The sequence below is a fragment of the Salvia hispanica genome, chromosome 1, assembly GCF_023119035.1.
Source record: "Salvia hispanica cultivar TCC Black 2014 chromosome 1, UniMelb_Shisp_WGS_1.0, whole genome shotgun sequence".
Taxonomy (NCBI): domain Eukaryota; kingdom Viridiplantae; phylum Streptophyta; class Magnoliopsida; order Lamiales; family Lamiaceae; genus Salvia; species Salvia hispanica.
The window spans coordinates 6,155,352-6,178,628 of NC_062965.1; the positions used below are offsets into that span (position 1 = coordinate 6,155,352).

At 34.0% G+C, this 23,277-nt stretch overlaps 4 protein-coding genes across 6 annotated transcripts; 2 read left to right on the forward strand and 2 right to left on the reverse strand.

Moving 5' to 3' along the window:
* Positions 1-645: 645 nt before the first annotated feature.
* LOC125202002 lies at positions 646-3,506 on the forward strand. The gene is made up of 7 exons (XM_048100310.1): positions 646-958; positions 1,807-1,980; positions 2,051-2,143; positions 2,223-2,291; positions 2,477-2,683; positions 2,902-3,027; positions 3,139-3,506. Exons 1-7 carry the CDS (start codon positions 707-709, stop codon positions 3,295-3,297), a joined length of 1,080 nt encoding a protein of 359 aa, XP_047956267.1. The 5' UTR covers positions 646-706; the 3' UTR covers positions 3,298-3,506.
* A 627-nt stretch (positions 3,507-4,133) lies between these two features.
* LOC125200561 (ras-related protein RGP1-like) lies at positions 4,134-8,005 on the reverse strand. Of its 3 annotated transcripts, none has more exons than XM_048098214.1 (3): positions 7,580-8,005; positions 5,315-5,800; positions 4,134-5,064 (listed from the first exon to the last, which is right to left on the reverse strand). In XM_048098214.1, the coding sequence occupies exons 1-2, from the start codon at positions 7,810-7,812 to the stop codon at positions 5,353-5,355; spliced, it is 681 nt and encodes a 226-aa protein (XP_047954171.1). In that variant the 5' UTR covers positions 7,813-8,005; the 3' UTR covers positions 4,134-5,064; positions 5,315-5,352. The 3 variants fall into 3 exon arrangements, with proteins under 3 accessions (XP_047954171.1, XP_047954170.1, XP_047954169.1); XM_048098213.1 differs by having other exon boundaries at positions 4,134-5,075; XM_048098212.1 differs by lacking the exon at positions 4,134-5,064 and having other exon boundaries at positions 5,219-5,800; positions 7,580-8,004.
* LOC125185919 (pathogenesis-related thaumatin-like protein 3.5) lies at positions 4,424-5,112 on the forward strand (the record flags this gene model as incomplete). The annotated part of the gene is made up of 1 exon (XM_048082290.1): positions 4,424-5,112. A coding segment is annotated over one exon (678 nt), but the record flags the coding sequence as incomplete, so codon positions are not given.
* Positions 8,006-8,708: 703 nt separating the features above from the next.
* Positions 8,709-11,044, reverse strand: LOC125202523 (transcription factor bHLH130-like). The gene is made up of 6 exons (XM_048100929.1): positions 10,375-11,044; positions 9,793-10,109; positions 9,532-9,702; positions 9,391-9,456; positions 9,232-9,300; positions 8,709-9,141 (listed from the first exon to the last, which is right to left on the reverse strand). The coding sequence occupies exons 1-6, from the start codon at positions 10,832-10,834 to the stop codon at positions 9,070-9,072; spliced, it is 1,155 nt and encodes a 384-aa protein (XP_047956886.1). The 5' UTR covers positions 10,835-11,044; the 3' UTR covers positions 8,709-9,069.
* Positions 11,045-23,277: the final 12,233 nt, after the last annotated feature.

A 23,277-nucleotide genomic window follows, 5' to 3' on the forward strand; every position in this document is an offset into this window, starting at 1 on the left:
TGTGAATAGACCCCACATTCCATAAAAATACTTACATTCCACCAAATCTTTTCATCAACTTTCATTTACATTTTTAAAACACACATCAAACTAAGTAAGACTTGAAATTGTGGACAAAGGAACTCCTTAATAATTAGGGACAAATTTCTATTTAAATTGTAAATTTTCTTTTTTTTATTTATCAATCTATCTAAAACTGAAATATACTAAAATCACAATTTTTCAAATTTTCATAATTATTCTATAATCGTCAAAATCTGTAAACCCTTTTCACAACATCATTATCATATTAGTTTTAATTTTTTTAGCATTATTTCATTGTTATTCTATGATCATCAAAATCTATAAACCCTTTCCACAACATCATTATCATATTAGTTTAATTCTTTTAAGCATTATTAGATAATTATGACAAATTTTAAAATTAATTTAATATTTCCATATAAAAAAAATTGTAGGATTGTAAAACAACAAATCAACGAAATTTAAATAACCATTATCATAAATGGTAAGAAATGGCAAATTCATAACTTGACGCAAGTTCGAATCTGCGCCATGACCAATCAGAAATCGCTAATTATTAATCACAATCTATTTACCAAAAGCAGAAAAGAATGCCAAAAAAGGAGAAGAGAAGTGAATAAATTTGGCGCCATCACCATTTTCAATCCAAAGAACATTCCCTTTCTCTCTCTAAAACCCAGCTATGCAGATTCCGGTGATCGATCTCTCGCCCTACTTGGAATTCTCCAGGAATTCTCATCAGGAGCCTGATTCGAATCTGAAGAGTCTGTGCTCGGAGGTCAGCCGAACCCTAAAAGAGACGGGAGCTCTGCTTGTGAAGGATCCGCGATGCTCCGCCGCAGACAATGATCGGTTTCTCGACATGATGGAGAAGTATTTCGAAATGCCCGATGATTTCAAGCGCCTGCAGGAGCGTCCGCACCTCCATTACCAGGTCATATACTTTTTAATTCAGTTGTGGTGTATTTTACTTTGACTGATTTCGAATTTGGTGTTGATGATTGGAATTAGATACTCATAGGTTTGGGTTTTAAGTAAGTCTGGCGTCTCAATTTGGTTGTGTTAGTCCAAATTTGCATGTTCATATTGCTCTTGTCCAAGCATAATCAGATCGATTCTTCCATAATGTAGCAAAACACCAGTAATTCTCTCCTAATGTAACTAATGTTAATCAGGTTTGGATAAACATACATCTTTAGATAAGAATGACAATTTGTTCATAATGTGACTACAAATAAACAGATTTTTCCTAATACTGTGTCAAAGCATGCTCTAATCTGTAGAATTGTTTCTAAAAAGTGAAGATTACACTATGAATCTATGATCCAATACTAGTATTTTAATGAAAGCTGGTTTTGTTTTTCATTTTTTGACCATATGACATCTGTCGTGCTACTGGCTATTCAAGCCTGAAAGGGTTGGAAAAAAGAAAAATCTGTAGATTTGTTATCAACTAGTGATGGTACACGTGTCACTTTTGGTCATAGGCTTGTTTGCATAATGTGTTGTTAGTAAGTTTCTATGAGCTTTTAGTAAACCTGAAAAAAATCGACTTTCCTCTTGCTGAAGTTGAATGAGTTGAGGAAGAGCTAGATTATTGAGCTTATGTTCTACCTTTCCCTATTCCATTTTGAGTTCAATCTAGACACTGAGGGTCTTATATAGTTGATAATGGCTATATCTTCAAGTATTCTTGTTTGGAGTGCCTCCCTGCAAGGTTCACTCATTTGATTCTCTCTATCACTCATTTCTAATCTCGATGCTGCTGTTATGTTTACTCAGGTTGGAGTAACACCTGAAGGAGTTGAAGTACCCCGTAGTTTAGTGGATGGAGAAATGAAAGAAAAGCTAAAATCAATGCCAGTAGAGTCTCAGCCCTCCATTCCCACTGGACCTGACCCTAAGTGGCGGTATATGTGGAGGATTGGTTCACGGCCATCAAGTACCCGCTTTAAGGTCAATCTTATAAAGGTGTTCTATAACTGTCGTTGGTATGGTTCTTATGCTGATGTATTTTTCTGTGTAGGAACTTAACTCTGAGCCTGTCATACCTGAGGGATTTCCTGTGTGGAAAGACACCATGGATTCATGGGGGTCCAAAATGGTCTCTGCTATAGAGGTGAGTGTCATATTTCCTATTCTTGTTTGTATGGCTAGTATACTAATTTTTTCTTTCATGTCGTGACATTCTTTGTTAGGTTGTTGCCGAAATGGCAGCAGTTGGATTTGGCCTGCAGAAAGATGCATTCACTTCTCTTATGAATCAGGTTTTCTCTTCTTAATCCCATTATTTTCTTGAACACATTCATGACAAATGCACGACTTCCACACTGAATATCCACTGAAATGAAGGGTGTGGGCACCTTTGCTATGTAATGATCCAATTCCATACTGCTTGTGTTGTTTCATTACCTCAAACCTTCTTGGTAAAAATATCGCTTTTCATTTCCAGGGACCACACCTACTTGCACCAACAGGAAGCAATCTAAGACGTCATGGCCAAATCGGCACTGTATTTGCTGGGTATCATAATGACCTCAACTTTCTTACAATTCACGGGAGGAGTAGGTTTCCAGGACTAAATATTTGGCTGAGCAATGGGCAAAAAATGGAAGTGAAAGTTCCTGTGGGATGTCTTCTCATTCAAACAGGAAAGCAGGTGATTTCCCAACTCCAAATATTGTCATATCTGAAGATAAATACCTATAGATTGTAATGTTGTGGAGATTACCTTTTTTCATTTGCATTTTGGTCATTGCTAAAAGATAAGCATGGCTACCTGATGCTCTGTGATAGAAGTATATGATAACTTGATAACTTTAGATCATTTCCTATAAACTTTTTTTATTATCTTCTAATGGATTTATGGATATGCAGATAGAATGGCTAACTGGTGGAGAATGCATAGCCGGCATGCATGAAGTTGTTGTGACTGATCGCACCATTGAAGCAATGAAGTTGGCTTCAGAGCAAAACCGCAGCCTTTGGAGAGTCTCCTCAACAGTGAGTTGATGCTCTACCGATGTTTTTATGATTTCTGTTTGTAGCTTTTCTGCTTTGCTATGACCTTTAACCGAAACGACTTGCTAAAACGTGTCTTCTTTGATGACCTAGCTTTTCGGGCACATAGCATCAGATGCAGTTTTGAAACCGCTAGGTCATTTTGCGGACTCACCGCTAGCCTGCAAATACCCCCTTATGTATGCTGGAGAGTTTGTAGAGCTGGAGCTCGCAGTTATCAATCTCAAAGGAAGTAAAGAAGAGGCATCGTAGTTTAAAGCTGGAGATGGTGGTTCGATTTATGTCCATATGGTTGTGGGAGTGTTGTGTCATCGATTACTTGAATGAATTGGTGGCTACACAGAGAAATGTCATTTCTTTACGCTATTAAATTATTTAATGCGTTGATGATAGAGTTCACATGCATCATGCCTTGTCCATTGAAATGGGAATTCTTGAATTTATTAAATTAAACGGGAAAACAGAGTAAACCTATCTAAACTAGACTTGATTGTGGTTCATCTTCTAGACGCTAACTGCCTTTGTTTTTCTTCCATTTCACACAAAAACCAACTACTACTAAGAATGAGTAAGGAATGTTTTGAGACATTGAGTAATGACTGATGGAATACCTAAATCCATCTACTAATATGTTAGTTGAGGTGTTAATGTTTATTTTATTCGAAAGAAGACTAATGATGATTTTTTATCTATCTCGTGATGACTAAAAATCCTACATAGGAGAAGTGAAAATTTTGCTTGTGATATACGACAACCACAGGGACCCACAAAGCGAATTTTTTGTTCTAATTTACAATTATAAGTTTCATATTTGTTGTATTAAATCTGTATGGTTAGTTTGTCACTATTAATTAATCTCGTTTCCTTTTTGGGGCACACATTCAAAGTGAAAAATGTTATTCTTCCACCAACGCATCATCATATTATTGTTGTGAGTTGTAATGATTAATCACAGTCTCTCAATTTTCTGAAACATAGATAGACTAGTTCTTGTAAAAATAAGAAACGCATGTATCATCATCATAAACGCACATTCCGTTTCGTCAATTCGGGAAAAGATTATGCAACACATCAAGAGCACACACCACTAAATATATAACCCTCAACCATTTCATGTCAATACCTAAGTTTTTTATTGAATAAAAACCGCAGCGTTACATCCGCGCATTCTCAACTGAAAGCAAACACAATTGTTCCAACCAACTATTATAATTATACCTATATATATGTGTGAATTTCCATTGTAATGTACAACTGTGTTCATCACAATGGCATCATGGCTTCTTTTTCTTGGCTCACTTCTCCAATTCTTCACAGGTAGTTTTCCCTTTCCACAGCTATCAAAAGCAATCCAACTAACAAATACTATGATCTCTGAATATCAGGATCCAAAGCTGCTGTCTTCACGTTGCAAAACAGGTGTAAAGAAACCATATGGCCCGGAGCCTTGTCAGGAGCCGGCCATGCTCTACTCATAAACGGCGGCCTGCAGCTCAAACCAAATGAGAAAGCCAATGTTGTAGCACCCTTCGGGTGGTCGGGCCGTTTCTGGGCCCGCAGCGGCTGCACATTTGACAAATCGGGCAAGCAGGGGAACTGCGCCACAGGCGACTGTGGCGGCCTCCTGCAATGCAGTGGCACTGGCGGGACGCCCCCGGCTTCCCTGGCAGAGTTCACTTTAGACAGCCCGGAAGACTTTTATGACGTCAGCCTTGTCGACGGTTTCAACATGCCCATATCCATTATCCCGTCTGGTGGATCGGGTAACTGTTCAGCTGTGGAGTGCAGCTCCAACTTGAACCTGCAATGTCCGGAGCAATTGCAGGTGAGGATCAATGGTGGTGGAGACACGGTGGCTTGTAAGAGCGCTTGCTTGGCTTTCGGTCAGCCTCAGTTCTGCTGCACAGGGGCCTACAACAATCCACAGGTTTGCAAGCCCAGTCATTATTCAGAGGTTTTCAAGAAAGCGTGCCCCACAGCGTATAGCTACCCTTACGATGATGCCACTAGCATTTTCACCTGCAATGGGACTAATTATTCGATCATATTTTGCTGAAACATACAAAGTTAGCTTAAATCTAAAGCATAGAATTTAGCGTTATGGTAGGATATTAATTGTATCAGTGGAAACGGATGTAAAAGAAATGTCACATGAAATGTTGGTGATAGTAGCTACATGAATTCAAAATCTCAATTAATGAAAGGAAACAGTCATATATCAATAAAACAGGCTAAAAATATAATTCACGAGGAAGATGGCGTAACGTACAGCTTTGTTACTCAAAAACTCCAAAATGGAAGATTAGACTATGATGTTCTACAACAGCTAAAGTTGCTTGCAGCAGACGCAGGTTCCTTGCCAGGAAGGACAATCTTGGTACCCTGAAGAAGTGCTTCTTTTCCTCCTGATTCTGCTTCGTTAGCAACGAGTGATTTCTTGCTTACAACACGATAAATTTCAGTCAGGACAGTCAGGAAAGCTTGTTCAACATTTGTTGCCTCAAGTGCTGATGTTTCCATAAAGTACAGGTTCTCCATCTGGGCAAACTCTTTAGCATCTTCAGTTGATACATCTCGATGTGCTTCAAGGTCGGATTTGTTGCCTACAAGCATAATGACAATATTCTTGTCAGCATGGCCCCGCAGTTCCTCCAGCCACCTAGCCATATTATCAAATGATTGACGTTTGGTGATATCATAAACGAGCATTGCCCCCACTGCTCCTCTGTAATATGCACTGGTCACTGCCCTATATCTGAAGTTGAAATCGAAGTGAAAGAATCAGCAAACTGGAATATATAAACCTGAAACGTCCTCTCATGCATGAATAGAAAAAGGAAATACAAGCGGAAGCAGTAAAAAGAAGACACTTATATAATGTTTGAGATAAAAGAGCATAATAACAATATTTCATCCTTGTGTTCTTATAAATTACTCCAACTTTTCTATTGTATAGCAGGAGAAGAAGTTGGAAAACGTGACAAACAGGGTGTAGAACAATTAATCACTTATTTGAGTAGCACAAACCCTATAAACCTTACTAACTAGACTCACTTAACGGACACCAGGGGCTATTGGTCAATGCAAAGTTTATTTTTAACTTGAAAGTGTTAACTTTAAGAACCATTAATCAACACAACTTCTTTACAGGTGGCTGACCAACGCAGCAGCATTCGAACCAAAAGTAACAGAATATAAAATTGATAACAAATCACGCTGGCCTGCAAGGAGCTGGAAGGAAGAATTCATATAGTCATAATATAAGAATAAATGCACTTGTCTTAGTTGCCTAGGTAAAAATGAAATAGATTTGTAACCAAAACAGAGAGAAATGCAAGCAAAGGTACCAAAATAACCTCACATGTTGCCAGGTTTGCAAGTTCACTTGACTGAATAAGTCCAGCATATAAACTTTACAAGAGGTAAATGCCTTAACCAACCTTCAAATGATTTATTCCAATGCTTAGTTTTACAAAACATCGAATCTCAGAAGACATGTAGCAAAGAAATTCACAGTGGATAGATAAAGGGCCTACACCCTACAAGAGTGGTGTTAGCATTATATAGTGGTCACTGGACGAGTAGGATTATTTTCTTCTAGAGATCTTTTACTTTTGTCATGTGGGAGTTTTAATTAGTTCTCGTTTCTCTACTTGTATCCACGAGGGGAGGGGAAAAAGGTTTGCATTCGGCTACCAATTTTATTTTGTACAAGGCAAGGGGTTCTAATTTTCTTTTAATAGCAGTTCTGGAAAAGAATGGTAGAAAAAGATCAGACAACATTCCGAATGGTGGAATAGGATGCACTGTATCTAACAACTATATAAACTAGAAACTATAGCAGAAATGCATCAATACGATGAATATGGTAATTCCATTACTCATGCGGCTATATGTGATCCCAATACCACCTTGTTCTATACCAAACAACTTGCAGTCCGTTTAGGTGGCGTTCGGTTGCCATGACTAATAATCATGAGACTATCCATCTAGGATTAAGTTGTGGAATTATTTTAGTTGGAGGGGGGAGGCTATGACTAATTATCATGAGACTATCCATCTATGATTAAGTTGTAGGGTTCAATCTTATGAACCAAACATGATACATATTTAATCATTGGGATTTAATCATCTAGTATATAGTTTCACATAATCACAGAACAACTGTTTAAACATAGGAGTATTCTCGACACTTCAGCTAATAAAAAGAAAGCAAGAACTTCTCAAGCTTTAAGTTAAACAGAGCTACCCAATCGCCCCAGCTAGATAATTCGATTCAATTTTTTCCTAAATGCAGCAATAATTTCCAGTCACAATCCAATTATCCTGCATTTTCCATGAATGATTTCGTCTTCTCCTCAAAGTGAAAGCAACAAACTTTATTATAAGCCTATTATTCTTTACCAACTCTAAAACAAGAAGGTAAAAACGATCCAAAGTCAACAGAGAAATTCACATCAGAATACAATTAGAAACCCTGCGACTTGATAATCTCAAAAATAAGCCTAGAGAGAGAAAGAGAGAATACAGTTACCTTTCCTGACCGGCGGTGTCCCAAATCTGCGCCTTGACAGATTTGTGATCGATCTCAACCGTCCTCGTCTGGAATTCAACTCCGATCGTGGACTTGGAGTCCATACTAAACTCATTCCTCGAAAACCGAGCTAGCAGCTGCGATTTCCCCACCGCGGAATCGCCGATCAACACGGTTTTGAAGACATAGTCGACTTTGTTGCCGCCGAAAGCGCCTCCGTACAAATTCGACATCGCTCGCCACAATCCCAATCAAACAGAAGAAGCAACACGGATTTGTAGTATTTGGTGATTCGTATAAATAAGTATTAGGTGGATTTGTTCAAATCTAGCAACGCGGTTACAGATATAGGATCGATTGTTTATAGCAGAAGAATGAAGAAAAAGGAAGATGGTGGGAAGAAGATTGAAAATGTATTTGAACAAGACTACTATTGACTTCCACCGCGCACCTAATAATTCCTTTTTTTCATTTTCTTTTTTTACCATTTTTTTATTTTGAAAAGTTGCTTTGGGATCATAACATTGTCATATTTTATGTTAAAAAGAATATTCAATGCATTAAATTTCCAGTTGTTAGAAAGAAAAAGTAGAAATAATTCCAATTATTTCCCGTGCAATGATAATATTACAATAAAATATTTTATTAGTATATGAACAATATTGTTTTCTATAACAAAATTGAACATATATATTGTACAGTAGTATTATTTACATCAAATATTTTGATAGGAATTAGTACTCCGTCTGTCCTTTTGTAGTATAAAGGTTTGTTTTTTTGCACGAGATTTAAGAAAAGTTGGATTATGTAAGGTAAGGAAATGAATAATAAAATAGAAAAGGAAAAAAGCGGAGAGATGAAGAGAGAATAAAGTAAGAGACAAGAAAAGTTATTGTTTTTTTGCTAAAAAAAAGAAACGACTCAACTACTGAAGGGTAACCAAAAAAAAAATACAGCTCAGCTACGCAGGACATGGAGTACTAATTACTGTCAAAATGAAAACGCGCAGGATTAGATTAGCCATGAATAAAGAATCTTAACACTGAAGGAAACTTTCCATAAAAATATCACAATTATTACTGAATCTAATACTGTATTCTATACCATCATCTTCCAATTTCATTCACAATAATTAACAATATCCCATATATATCTCATTGCATTCGCACGTCACAAATTCCATATTATTCTGCTTTCTGGATCTGCTGAAATCACTCCTAACTAATTCCATTATGACTATCACAGTAACGCCAACTAAAAAATACAATCACAGAATACCAAAAACTATAGTCTTAAAACTCTAAGCACCTTACATATATACACAAATTATTCATAAAATAAACCTACATATATAATCATTAATATCACCATACACTACAGATTAACATCCGCATTGTTGGCTACCAACATCGACAACGAAAGGCGCTCCACGAGCACGCATACTACATGACAGCCTCGACTTAGAAGGCGAGTGGTAGCTAGCTTATATACTACGATCTGGGAGTCGTTGCTAGTTGAGGTATTTTCGAGCAAACGCACTTTGCCCTCGTCTCCGTGAGGGTCTGCAAAAGAAAGGAGAGAAATAATGAGGTTGGTTGGAGTTCATGTGCATCTTGACTACTGAAAGGGACTGCCCTCATCTCTTTAATTACCTCTACTTGACCTTGAAGGTCTTTAATGTATTTAACAGCCAAATCCAGCATATCAGCTGTGCTTGTTTGCTGTCAAAAAACCAATCCTCCTTAGCAAAATCACACAAGATTGGAATCATGAATGTTGTGTTTCTACATTCAGATAAAAAATGTTATTACCTTGTCCATATTTGGGAAAAGATCTTGCAGTTTCTTCATCTTTTCACTAATTTTGGTGCGTCTCACCTAAAGATTAATTAGCGCTTCGTATGAGCATATGATTGCGAAAACAAGAGAATGAATCACGACTAGAAGTTTTACCCTCTCTGCTATACTTCTTGGATGAGTGGCGCAGCCTCTTTTCGCCCTAATCTGGCATGGTATCGTGTCCGGTTGAACTTGCAGAAACTTATCCAATTCAGCCATTTCAGAAGCAGTTTTAGGCAGGCTCATATGGTGAACTAAGCCAGGGTTTCTTCTTGCTTCGCCGTTCTGATCAAACGGATCAATATCAGCAACGGCCAAGCACAATCACTAAGCTATCTTAACAGGGAAAAAAGATGAGTTTCAATTCATGTATACCTGGTTTTCCAATCCATTGAAATTGGAAAACATCTTTCTTTTCAAGGGATTGAAAGGAGTGTCATGATTCCACGAGTCCTGAAGGAAGAGAGCGTCGAATTCTCTAGCATTAGCACTTCCCAAGTGGCCGTTTTCAGTGTTACGCGTGGCAATGCTTTCGTTGACGTTCTCAGGTATGCTAGGCATGAACCTCGAGGATGAGAAGCTCATGTGACTGCTCATACCAGCTGCCGCTGCTGCTGCTGATGATGATGATGAACTGGATTTTGAATGGTTCTGGACTCTGTAATTCTCCACCTCTCCCATCATGCTATATCCTGTCAAACAATGTTTCCACCATTAACATCATATTTCCTATTTAAGCAGCTACAGATTTATTCATTTCCTATCTCATTCACCTAGAATTAGGGGCATTTCTCACTAAAAATCCAAATAGAGAAGAGTCCATACTAGAAAATAAAAAGAATGAAACAATATGTTAAAATTACTTTCTACGAAAATTACTTCTCATTCCAAATTATCCAAAAATAGGCTAAAAGTCAACACAATTTCATTATCCATTAAAAAATTGAATAGGATTACCATTGAAGAAACCAGCAGGAGAGCTGCTCTGTCTAACGAGATTGGAATTGGATCCATTATTCATCCTCAAATTAGCCTGATTCTCCATCCCAACAGAATAAGATCCGACGATTCCGGAGCTCTCATAACCCATCTGCCCGGGTCGGGGCTCCGATTCAGCCCCAACCTCCTGCTTCATATGATAATGACCGCTCTTCTGATTCAGATCACGCGGCGCATCCATGAGCGCCGACAGCAGAGCTTCCGATTCATCATCGCCGCTGCTGCTGTTGTCAGTAGTCGAATCCAAAAGCGCCGCGAGGAACGAGCTCGGCGCCGATCGGTAACGCGCTAGCCCCTGCGGCTGAATCTGAGCTTGATTCACAAACGAATCGGAATCTCTGCTCTTCAAATTGCCCTCATTGAGAAAGCCGCTGCTGTTTCTGCTCATATCTCTCGAGATTGCCTCTGAACTAAACATACTACACTATTACTACTGCAGGAAGGATTATTATGCGAAGAAGAAAGCAATTAAACATTAATGGAAGCTCCGAGATCAGTAGGTTTTCATAGCTCGAAAAAGAAAGAGCAACAGTGCCGAAAAATATGCGAAAATCTACAGGAATTTTGATTTCTTGCTATTTCTGTGCCCAACTGAAATATGAACGAATCACAGATATAGCAAAATTCGTGAAAAGCAGAAATGATTAAATTGTTACCCAATCGCTATTTATAGACCCCAAATTTGTTATGGTGCCCTCTCTTTTATCTTTTATTATAAATGGACCCCATGGCCACTCTATCCACTAATTAGTTGTAATTTCTTACTCTCTAATTAGTTTGGTTAAAAGTAATTATGATTTATGTGTAGGATTTCTAGCACGAGAATCTCGGCTTTTGTCTAAATTCTTTAATTTTGGAGAGTGATTTTGTCTTGTTATGGAAAATATGAATATACTATTATGGCGTGGGGGTTTGTGTAATTGTGTGGATGGATTTTTGGTAAAGTTAACGCCATGCAAGCCTTGGAAGCAATGGAAACTTGGTTTAGGGGTAAAATTGTTTCTTTGTTTGGATGAAGAGTTAGCCACTATATGTGTGGTTGCTCATCTTTTGAATGTCAAAAGGAAGCTGCATTGGGTTACCTTTTATGTATTTTTCAGTCAAATTATATACTCCACATATTTGAGTTTTGGAGGATTAGAGAATATTGGACATTGAGAACATGCATGCGAATGTTCTCTTTTTACACAAAAACGGTAAGGTCCAAAATATGAAGGAAAAAAGAAATGTTTCCACCGCTCTATTATACAACACTCAATTCTGTTCCGAATTCATTATTGAAATTTTCTTGGAGAGCCAATATGGCAAACTTTAACAATGATTTATACTCCCTCTGCCTTATAAAAATGCCTTATAAAAATAAAAACTTAAGGAATGACATGAGTTTTTAATATAAAATTGATAATAAAAAAAAAATTAATCTATTTTCTTTATAATTTATCGGATAAGATGAATGGAGAGAAGGTGCATGGTTAGCTTTTCAAGAAAACGATGTATATTGTTGTTTTCTTCCTAAATTGAAGTTTTTAATGTATATATATAGACACATAAAGATATGCGTAATAATCAAATTTGTAACTACGTGATCGTCTATGTTCGTTTACTTAGTTTAAAGGGTATGTATAAATAGAATTAATTGAGAGGACCAATGTTTGTTAAAAAGCATTATGTCACCATCATTTCATATTGCAATTTTGACGTGCCACGGTTTTAGTTGACCATAACAAAGTACTCCTAACAAATTATATTGAAAAACGGCAACAATTTTTATTCAATTTCATGAATTTTTTATATATGTTTATTGAAATTCTATTTCACATACAACACGTATTCTTTTCTCTTCAAGTTAATTTGTTATAAAATCACGTCATGGAAACATACGGTAAGTTTATGTCTTTCAGATAATATCAAACCAGCAAGGTATTGAGCAAGATCAAAAAATTGATTAACAGAACATCTGATATTATAACAAAACAAAATCGACATAATAACCTTGTTAAAATAAGATTCTCATGATAAAATCAAAAGAACAACAGAAATAAAAGATAAGAGCATCCACAATGGATGCCCGATCTCATACCTGATCGGCCAAGATCGGGCTCGGGCATGATCGGACATCCATTGCAAGTCTCGGGCATGCTCGAGGACGACCGAGAGTTCGGTCGCGACTGATCTTTCGCCCGATCCATCGGGCGCCCATTGCAGGCCGATGCCCGAGCCCGATCGGACCAGTTCCCTTTTTCTTTTTCTTTTGTTAATTTTAAATTATTTAAACCCTAATTTAAACCACTATAATACTCCATTTTCTTTACTTTTCACACACCAACACTCTAAACCTTTCACTTTTTCTTCTCTATTTTCAATATCCACACTTTCAACAATGGATCCGAGTCAATTCCCAAACCCCCATAATGTCGACGACGGTATGCCCATGTTTGGCGGCGGCGGTGGCGCCCGGTGGCCCGGCCACAAAGACTACTGGGTTGAGACGCCAAGATCTGTAGGATCCACTTTCGTCTCGGACTCTGAGTTCGATCCGTTCTTCGGCACCGAAGAGTATCGGGTTGAGGAAATGGAGCCTAGTTGTGGGAAACCTCCTGCCCCTTCGCCGCCGCCACCGAGGAGGAAGAAGATGGCGCGGAAAGAAAAGGCGCCATCGGTCCCCAGTCAGGGGCGGAGCTAGAAATTTGTAGGAAAGGGGGCAAATTTACATATGAAGGAATTTTAAAATTTTGAGGAGGGACATTTACTAGAAGATTAAAAGAAATAAAGATAAAATAGGTACATAAATACATGGGATTGAAAACATGAGGTGGGGCAATTGCCCCTCTATGAGTACATGTAGATACGCCCCTGGTCCCAGTCCCACTCCCATCCGAGGTGCCTAACGAAGAGTATGCAACAGGGCGTACTGACTACGAGTTGTAGGAGTACGTGAAGGTGGCTCAGTATTGGGTCGATATATCAGAGGATTCGATATCCTCCAACAACCAGACTTCGGCCAAGATGTGGGATCGCATTGAGGAACGCTACAACGAGGTGAAACCGAGGTGGGCGTTCAAGCGGAGCAAGGTTCAGCTGCGCAAGTGTTGGGATCGGATCAAGCTGCACGTCAACAACTTCTGCTATATCTACAACAAGAACAGGGACGAAAGGGCTAGCGGTGAGAGCATGGAGGATGTCCTCAACAAGTCGTTGTCCGAGTACCAATGGCAGTTCGGGCAGTTCAAACTGTACAATGTTTGGCTGATCTTAAAGGACAAGGCGAAGTTCAACGGAGGGATACCGGCAAGATCCTCAGCTATGAAGCGGACGAAGAACACTGCCACTGGCGGTTACACGAGCAGCGGCCCATCTCCTGTGGATCTGAACGCTGAGCCGGAAGGGAGTTCCGGCACGCCTACGTCTACTTTTAGACGTCCCATTGGCACCAGGGCTGCCAAAGCCCATGCCAAAAAGAAGGCGAAGGCGGGCGCGTCTGGATCGGCGGCTCCCCCGCAGGCTGCGCCTCCTCCATCTGCTCAGCACATGGACAGGGCGATCGAGGAGTTCGGAGGTTTTCGCGAGGTGGTTGAGTATAGGTCTATACTTGTAGCCCAAAACAGCCTTCGTCAGGAAACCAATCCGGAAGAGCCCGACAGAGGACTAAGAATATGATCAAGAATTTGAGATGACTAGTTTGGTTTTTTTTAATTTAGTATTTTAGTTTTAATATAGTTTTTTTTAGACAAGTATGATGTAGTTTCACTTTTAAATTAAGTAATATATAGTTTTTTTTTGTGCATTTGTGGTATTTAATATTATATTTTGGTATTTTAGTAATTAAAAATAAAATTTAAAAATAATGATTTAAAATTAAAATGAAAGTGGATAAGAGATAGGGCATCCACTAGGGTTTCATCATTGCAGAAAGATAGACATGTTGATGTGGCAACCACTAAGTCTCTCATTAGGACTTTCACTAAGGTATCCATTATGGATGCTCTAAGAATCTAGATCGATCTCAGGAATATCATACTTTAAAGTAGACAATATTAAATAGAATAACAAAGTGGAAAAGAATTACTAGAGCAAGAAAACAAAATTGGGACCAAGAACAAATCACAAACCACGATAAGAGGAAAATAACTACTGAAATAAGTGCTATCTAACTCCTAACGTTTGGTAGGGGACAATGTATTTAATTATCAAAGGATAGTCAGAACACCAAAATTTATTGTAAATTATAAAATCAATTCAGCAGCCTTTGTCCTACTGTTTAAAATTAATTCAATTGATTTGTAATAGTCAACTCCAAGGATTCATATTTCAAAGTCATACAACTTGTATGAGAGTCTTCTGTTTTTGTTTTTTTATCGTCGGTGAAAGTCATGACTTTTTAGTTGTTTCTTTCTTTTCATAATATCTATATATACATTAATTATTACATTAAATAAGAAACAATAATGCAACCGATCAACCATCAAATAGTACTCATAATAGAAAATGATAGTCTAATGTGCTCTAGAGGGGTTCAATTTTAGTAACTATTTGAATTTAAAGTATTTATGTTAATTATAGTCTATAGAGTAGAATTTAAATTGTAAATTGAAAGAATTTACAATCAACAGTAACATTTAAATGGCACGAAGTTAATTGTTTTTATACTCCTATAAGTGAATTATCAAATTGATTTTCATAGATTGTCCAGTAACAACTAACAAATGCGTCGTCGATATGAATTCTCTCTGCTTTTTGTAATGGAAAATGGTGGAGCTCTTCTCAATGGTATTCTCGACGTAACTAATTTTCAAATTATTGGCCTTACTCCCTTACACAGAATCATGGTTTCAATTGGTTGGGCCCCATTTGTTTTATCTATCGATCTCTTTTTTATTTTATTAATTAATTGAAATCTATTTTTCTATTTTTGATTTTATGTATGAAAACAATTGAAATGGGACGTTTGGAGTAATTTATAAGGGAAATTAGACGTCTAATATCACAAAATATTAAAAAAAAATTGTGTTTTCTCACGAACTTTAAACTTAACGTATAATAATAGTTATTTAATTTTTACACAAGCAACAAAATCCAACTACATTAACATAAGATGGATAACCATATCTGACTTCTAAGAACTTTGTAATTACATTACTATCATTTTTTCAGTGCTAATCATATCTTAGGTCATGTAATAACAAATGAAATGTAGTCGAATTTTGTCGCTGATGGCAAAAATTAAACAATAACTACTATTTAAGTTCGTGATATTATATGTCAAGTTCAAAGTTTATTGGAAAAAATTAATTTTTTGAAAAATTTCGGAATATTAGATGTCAATATCTCAATTAATAATTAAGTTATCAAAAAGGTCAAACCTTCATATATTTAGTTTTGGTTTTACCAATGGAGTAAAACTGAGGTCAAATTATTAGTTTGATTAAAAAAAGGTCAACTACAAATCTACAATACAATACAGAGAGATTCCTCTTAAAATGATGTGAACTCGTAATTATCACTAAATAACAAAACAAAAGGAAACAGATGTGAAACGTGACATTTCCACAAATGCTCCATTTGACCCAACAAAAAAATAGAAGTCGACTCCTGTGTGTCGACATTCATTTTTATTTGTACAATTGGTGCAATCTAACACATTCTTTATTTTAGTTTCTTAATAAAACACAATCTCTAATTTGGTAAATTTGAATTAGCTATATATTACAAGGTAGATAGTAAAATTTAAATTTTAAAATATGATCATCAATTTAATTTGCTTACACTGTAACTAAATTTTAAAAATTAGACAAAATTGCTCCAAGAGTAAATGTTGTAAAATTGATCTTTTTGGAGAAACACGAAATATCAAGAGCATACACAGAAAAAGTTGATCGTATATGTCATTTTTTTATCGGCAAACAAACATAAATTTTAAAGATCGCTTCATGGTGGATTCGAACATCATGTGACATTTGGACACGATCATCAACCACTCTACCACTTAGTGAAATATGTATGAATCACATTTCACTATCTTTTTACACCCACTTTCTATTACATTTCATAAAATCTAAGCCAAATTAAAGAGAACATATTAATGACGGTCAGAGATAATAGAATTTAACAAAATTAACTAGGCGACCAAAGAAAATAGTCTTTTAAAACTAGTGAAAAACGAACTCCAAAAATAATGAAAGTTACGATGCATTTGGAGTTTTATGATACTGAATTTGTCATCACTCATTGTTTAACCCAAAACTATGTATTGTAGTCATTGGGTCAATTAGGGTTTCAAGTGAGACATGTTTGCATTTGTAGTTTTTAAAGAATTGGGCTAAGCCCATTTTGCAAAACCTAATTCAGGGCTTTGGATATTAATTTTATTTGCTTAAATATGCACAAACAGTAACAAATTATTGAAAAAATTAAAAAAATTCTTTTGTAAGAAGTTTTATTAAATTCTGAAATCATTAGCTTCATGATAATTTTGTCTTTATTAAAAATACAAGATAGTTTTAAGTTTAAAGTTTTCTTTTATCGCGATATATTATTTTGTTTTAAGAATATTCTCCAGTATTAATATTTTTCTTTTAGTTTAAATATTTTCTATAAAAAACATGGTAACTATTTTTGTTTTCTGAATAAAAATAAACAATGATTTAGAGTTACTTATTAATATATGTTTTGAAAAGGGAAAATATATTAATATTCATATCAGTTCTTTTAAAATTTTAGACGTTAGAATTGAGAATATTAAGAAAATAGTGTAAATGAAAACATAAAAGTTAACTTTGACATTTTAATAATAGTAATAGTCAACAAATTTTATTATGAACTTACATACTACGAGCTATTTAATAAGTATTTTACATAATTTATATGTCAACAATCTTGACCACCGTAATTATATTGTAAATTTATATTTGCATATAATTTATCTCAAAACGGTAGTATTTTTTATTGGTCTCTCCAATATTATTGAGAGGTTTAAACGATAGTCATTTAGATATAGATCTTCTTGATGATTTTTTATATGGTTACATCACATATATGACTGTGTTTGTTATAATAAATTATTTTTAATATTTTTTTACTTAAATTAATTATTTATTTAATTATATTTTCTTGTCTTTGATCCTGCTAATATTAATTTATTTTTGTAAGCCGATGTTTGTGGTTCCGTTCAAAGTCCCATAATCATAAGCGATGTCTTTGATTCTTATTCACACATATCTCCTTTGTCGTTTGTTTTATTTTATTTTAGTCGACTCATATAATAAATTAAAGTTGTATAAAATCGTTTGCTAAATGTAAAATGTTTCATTTAGAGTGATTGGGTTGGGAGGAGTACTACCATCTTTTTGTTAATGCTTTTAAGGTTTTTAAGTGTTTATAATGTCGTGAATACTTATTGTAATTAACACATATTCTTAACCACAAGCATCAGGAGTAATATTTTTATCATCCTCTTTTTTTTTAATCTACTTTCCCCTATAATATATCTTCATTATTTGAAAATCTTATATCTCATACATAGCACGGGTGATAATACTAAAATATTGTAAATATTCAACTTCAATAACTGTATTATTTGACAATTTATGTGCATAATAGTTGTAGATAACTAATGATTCAGTGAAAAATTGCTTCACTTTTACAGGTTGATATTCGTAAAATGAATTCGAATTCAAACTAAGAACATTACAACACATATTTATCGAAGAGTGAACTAAATAAATGATACTTGATTTTTTATTTTCGCACGTAAATGGTACTTGATCTTTATTTTATATCGCTTTTGGTATCTATAAATCACATTTTTGATACCTGATGCAATTATCTTCCCAAAATGTCATTTAAACAAATATATTTTCCCATTTATGTCATAGACGGTATTTTAGGCATACAAAAAATTAGTATCAAAAGTGATATTATAATATCTTCTCTCGTTCTCTTAATTCTTTATACTATTATTATTAATCAATGTTAATATTATTATTTTGATGTTATAAATTAATAATTAATTTATTTTTAATATCATTCAAATATACTTAAATATAATTATATTTAATTATTATTGTTATAATACTAAAAACTGATAGTAATTAATATTTATTATATAAATTATGAATCACATAATATTATGTAATAATAACAATTATAATTATTATTACTATTATTTTATATTAAATTTGTAACTAATTAATAAAGTCTTAATAAAAATTTAACATTGTGAATTGTATTCATAATGATATAAAAAGTTGAATATTTTTAGTTAGGTGTTTCAACCTTAAAATGAGTATAAAATAATTTAATAAAAAAATATTCAATTGATTTAATTACTTTAAATAATTAATTACATAGGTATTTTTTTATTTATATTATGAATGCAATTATTAGATGTATGTATAAAACACTAAAAGAAAGAAGAAAAAAGAAAAAAAGAAGGAAGAAGAAACATAAACCAAGGAGAAAAAAAAAGATAGGAAGATAAAATACTAAAAAGAAAGAAGAAAATGAAGAAAAATTAAAGAAGAAGAGGAAATTAAAGAAGAAAAAATAATCACATATTTGATACCTAGAGGGTTATTTTTATCACTGGGTACCAAAAACGATATAAAATAAAGATCAGATACTATTTACGTGCAAAAGTGAAATATCAGTTACCGTTTATGTAGTTCACTCTTTATCAAAAATGCTATTCAATTTTCACAAATATTTATTGAAATAATGAAATGCTTACTATCACTTTTTTTTACGCGGATTCCGACCATGTTATTGAAGCAATTGATAGAATATGAAAATTGAAAATTGAAAATTAGAAAACCTGAAATATGAGTACTTTTTTAGTTACAACCCACTTTTAGGTGCAAAATTAACCATAGATATTTCAATATTTCAATATAGAAAAACTTTTAATAATTAGGATTTCGTACGAATTGAAGATACATTACTAATAAACTAGTATGTTATGTTCAAGCAATGTCTTTTGTAACAAAATTAAATCGAATATAGTATTCGAATAGGAATTTACAGGATAGTACGATTTTGTTTTTACTATAGATATTTTATTTATCTTGTTAACCTCTAAATTAATTGTATTAATCATATTTATTTTAGAACTAAAATTCATTAATAACAAATCATAATTATTATTCGGTTGAAATGTTTAAACTAAAAATACAAATACCCTATTTTAGCGCTTATCAACTTTGACAATTACTTTTATCTAATAAAAGTAATAATAAATTTTTAAAAAATATATTTTCTCTGTCCCACTCAAGATGTCCACTTTTTTTAGTGGCACGGGATTTAGGGGGATTGTTAGGTAGAATAAGTAGAGAGAAAAAATAGTTAAATATTTTAATGAGGAGAGAGAAGAGAGTTATTTATTTTCAAATATAGAAAATGAATATTTTGAATATGATAAATTAAAAAGGAAAGGTCAATATCTATGTGGGATGAGGGAATATTATGTATACACTAATTTTGTGCAATAAACTATACACTAATTTTGTGCAATAAACTATTGTGATGAGTACATAAATAATTTAAAATATAGTATAAAACTTAAATAAAAAAAATACATGAAAAAAATGAAAATGGGGATTCTCCGAGTAAGAACCCTCGGTTGATCACGTATTTCATAAATTAGATAAAATGACTAAAAAAAGAAAGATTTTTCTTTAAGCAGAAATATAATACTGGTATTGGATCTTATCTAAAAAAAATTTACGCATCACGTTACAAAAAGGTGAATTTTATAGACGGATTCAATTACCTATATATTTGTATGTAACTTATGGTGGTGAGAACTGATCAGAAGCCTGCGTGCTAAAATTCATTAGTGAATAATTATTAAAAGAAACTAGCTAAGAGCAATTCTAAAACAGAAGTAAATAAAAATATAAGTCATTTTAGAAAGCATTCTCGTTTGGATGAGGTTGATGTCATTGAAAAAGATATTAAACCCAACCATATGCAAAGAAAAGAATAGTATCCATAGATGTTATTTGGCACTTTAATAGCAATTTTATCATTAATTACTTAAATAAGTACGTAATTAATGTATTGGGCACATGATTACGGATAATTAGGCCAAGTTTGCTCAACACTTTCATGTGAGACTAAGTGACAATTGTCATCTTCTTCCAGACAATCCAAAGGTCCATCTCTTTTATGGACCATTATTTTTTTTAATGTAAATATTCTTATATTGTTGCGAATTTTCTTATATATTTAATTATATTGGCAACTAGTACCAACGAAGAGATTATGTGTTTCATTTTTTTTATTCTACTAATAGTTATTGAAGTACTTAAGTTTGATATTTAATACGATCGAATCATTAAGTGAAGTGTTAAAGAGTTTTTATTATCTCAAAATTCAAGATGGTTATATATGATGCTACAAAGCGTTTGATTATTAGGTATTTCATATATGTAAGAAAGTAAGAAAGGAGGCATAATATGAATTTGTGGGAAACATGAAGCACAATGTATGTTTGGCTTTTTCTCCACAAATTATCTATGCAGGTTTGGACGTGGCTACTCTGGCAATATAATAGACCTTGGGCGATGGGAGAGCGTGAACATCGTGCTACACCAATTGATGGACATGAAGTTGTGCAGCTCAAGCATCCCATCTTGTGAGAAGTGGTACATGTTGGTAGGCAAGATATTCAATTTGGGCTAACCGTGCTTTGTTATCTAGTTTAGTGTTCAGCCTAAGCGAGTTTGATCAGAATAAGACACACTCCATCTCATTACGAACATATATTGTAGAACTATAAGTGCTTTGGTATCTAGTTTAGTGTTCAGCCTAAGCGAGTTTGATCCGAATGAGACACGCTCCATCTCATTATGAACATATATTGTAGTAAATATCGAAAGATTCTAGAAAAAATATGATTGAGCGCAATTGAACGCAGATGGATACATTTGTTGTGCGTTTTAGACTTTAGTACTTGATTCTTTCCCAATAACCTCTTCTTTATCAATTGACCATAAAGTAATGATTTAATAAACACTCACACATACATTAATTATATGAACTACTATTAATTAACACTAACGTAGTACTAATATTTGGGGATGGATAAATGTGATAGTAGTCCAAGCAAAACAATGCAAGACCACTTGAGTCACAATCTTTTTCATTGCATTTGGCATCCATAGTCACATGGCTCACATGACAATACCTAAATGCCACCATATTGCTCTTGATTGTGGCTTTACATACACATATTTTGTCCTTCTTAAAAAAAATCATAAATTCTACAAAAGGTCGTTGTATTTTTGTTGATCAAACTCTTATTGTAAGAAATACATTAATACATATTCGAAAAGGATGATCCATTTTATGTACAGCACTGCAATATAATCTATGTTAAAAAATGATATATGATGGTAATTCTCACAGTGACATGTCAAACATCATCGAATCTCCACCATTTGATTATTAAAAATTCGTACAGAAATTATTTAATTATTTATTATTAATTATTAATTTTACAAGCTCATGCTGATAGGGTTAGCCAAAAAAATTACTACTCCATTTGGAAGCGGATCAGACGCGCGCAAAGTTGCATCGTTATTTATCGCGTCAATTTCCTGATTATTCATGTCAGCACGAACATACCGAAATCCTTCGAGTTGCAAAATAAATAAATAAAAGTCAATTTAATTATAAATATATTTTAAAATTTGTATGCAAAAGCATGATGAAAATCTATTTATTTACATGCAAATAATCCATGAAGCTGTTTGTTTAAATGTGCACGAAATTAAGTATGGTTACGAAAAGAAGAGCATAGGCATGCCTACTATGTATTATCATGTTTGATGGACCCACTGCCTACATTTGATTGATGCATTTTCTGAATCTCAATAACTACGATCATATAAAAATAGGAATCAATAATTATCGCAGACAAGACCATGAAATCAAATCAACTCACATAAATGCATCCATCATTCCTGCTTCATTACTAGCAATATTTGGTTTAAGTATATAAGAAAATGACAAAATAAATTCATTTCAAAATAATTAAATCAATTCCCAAATTATTTCTCAGTTAAGATTTTTTTAATACAAAGAAAAGCTCAAGCCCAAATTCAAGAAACTGCAACAAAAATACGCTCATAACAAAGCTGAGAAGATAATACGAAAGAAATTTTTTTTAAAAAAAAGAGCAATAAAGAAACTATTCTTATCCTTAATTCAGTTTTTGATAGCCCTCAATTTTTGCCCGTTTTATAATTAAGAAACTTATGGGCTTAACCTAACAAGTTTTATTCGTAACTAATATTGCATCTACAATTAGAAGACAGAAATCGTACGTAATTAATTAATGTTTTGCAATTACTTTACATTAGCATATATTGTACATAGATGAAAATCAATCCAATAAATCACCATTTGATCTAGCATGATCCGGATTGCGCTCTCACTAATTTTTAAAACAACTAAGTTAATGATTACTTATTACTTAACGTTAATGTTCGCATCATTGTAGTTATTATAACTAGCTACCAAATTATAAACGTGATGTGCAAGTTCATTAGGAAATATATATAACTAAGTTGAGTTTACTTGAAACTAGAAAAACAAACTAGATCACAAATGAAAATTTAAACTGAAGTTAGTAACTACCTTTCCATAATGAAATAAATGTTTCATATCTTTGGTCATCTGCTTGAACTATTTTAAAGAAAATAATTATCCTATAAATTATTTGTTTTTATTAGTTGGCAATTTCGCACTCCAATGTTTATGTAGCAATATGATCATGACTATATAGTTTTCGAATAAATTCATTTGTCTAAATATCCTTAAGCGCTATGTTATTTACTAGTTTCGTTAAATAAGCACTGATCC

Excerpts from the sequence above, each read along its gene's own strand:
- LOC125202002 (XM_048100310.1), top strand. The coding sequence starts at position 707 with ATGCAGATTCCGGTGATCGATCTCTCGCCCTACTTGGAATTCTCCAGG. Across the intron at positions 2,684-2,901 it reads TCATTCAAACAGGAAAGCAG|ATAGAATGGCTAACTGGTGG; the intron begins GTGATTTCCCAA and ends ATGGATATGCAG. Across the intron at positions 3,028-3,138 it reads TTTGGAGAGTCTCCTCAACA|CTTTTCGGGCACATAGCATC; the intron begins GTGAGTTGATGC and ends TTGATGACCTAG.
- LOC125200561 (XM_048098214.1), bottom strand. The coding sequence starts at position 7,812 with ATGTCGAATTTGTACGGAGGCGCTTTCGGCGGCAACAAAGTCGACTAT. Across the intron at positions 5,801-7,579 it reads GACACCGCCGGTCAGGAAAG|ATATAGGGCAGTGACCAGTG; the intron begins GTAACTGTATTC and ends TTTCAACTTCAG.
- LOC125202523 (XM_048100929.1), bottom strand. The coding sequence starts at position 10,834 with ATGTTTAGTTCAGAGGCAATCTCGAGAGATATGAGCAGAAACAGCAGC. Across the intron at positions 9,703-9,792 it reads TCAATGGATTGGAAAACCAG|AACGGCGAAGCAAGAAGAAA; the intron begins GTATACATGAAT and ends CCGTTTGATCAG. Across the intron at positions 9,142-9,231 it reads ACCTTCAAGGTCAAGTAGAG|ACCCTCACGGAGACGAGGGC; the intron begins GTAATTAAAGAG and ends TTTCTTTTGCAG.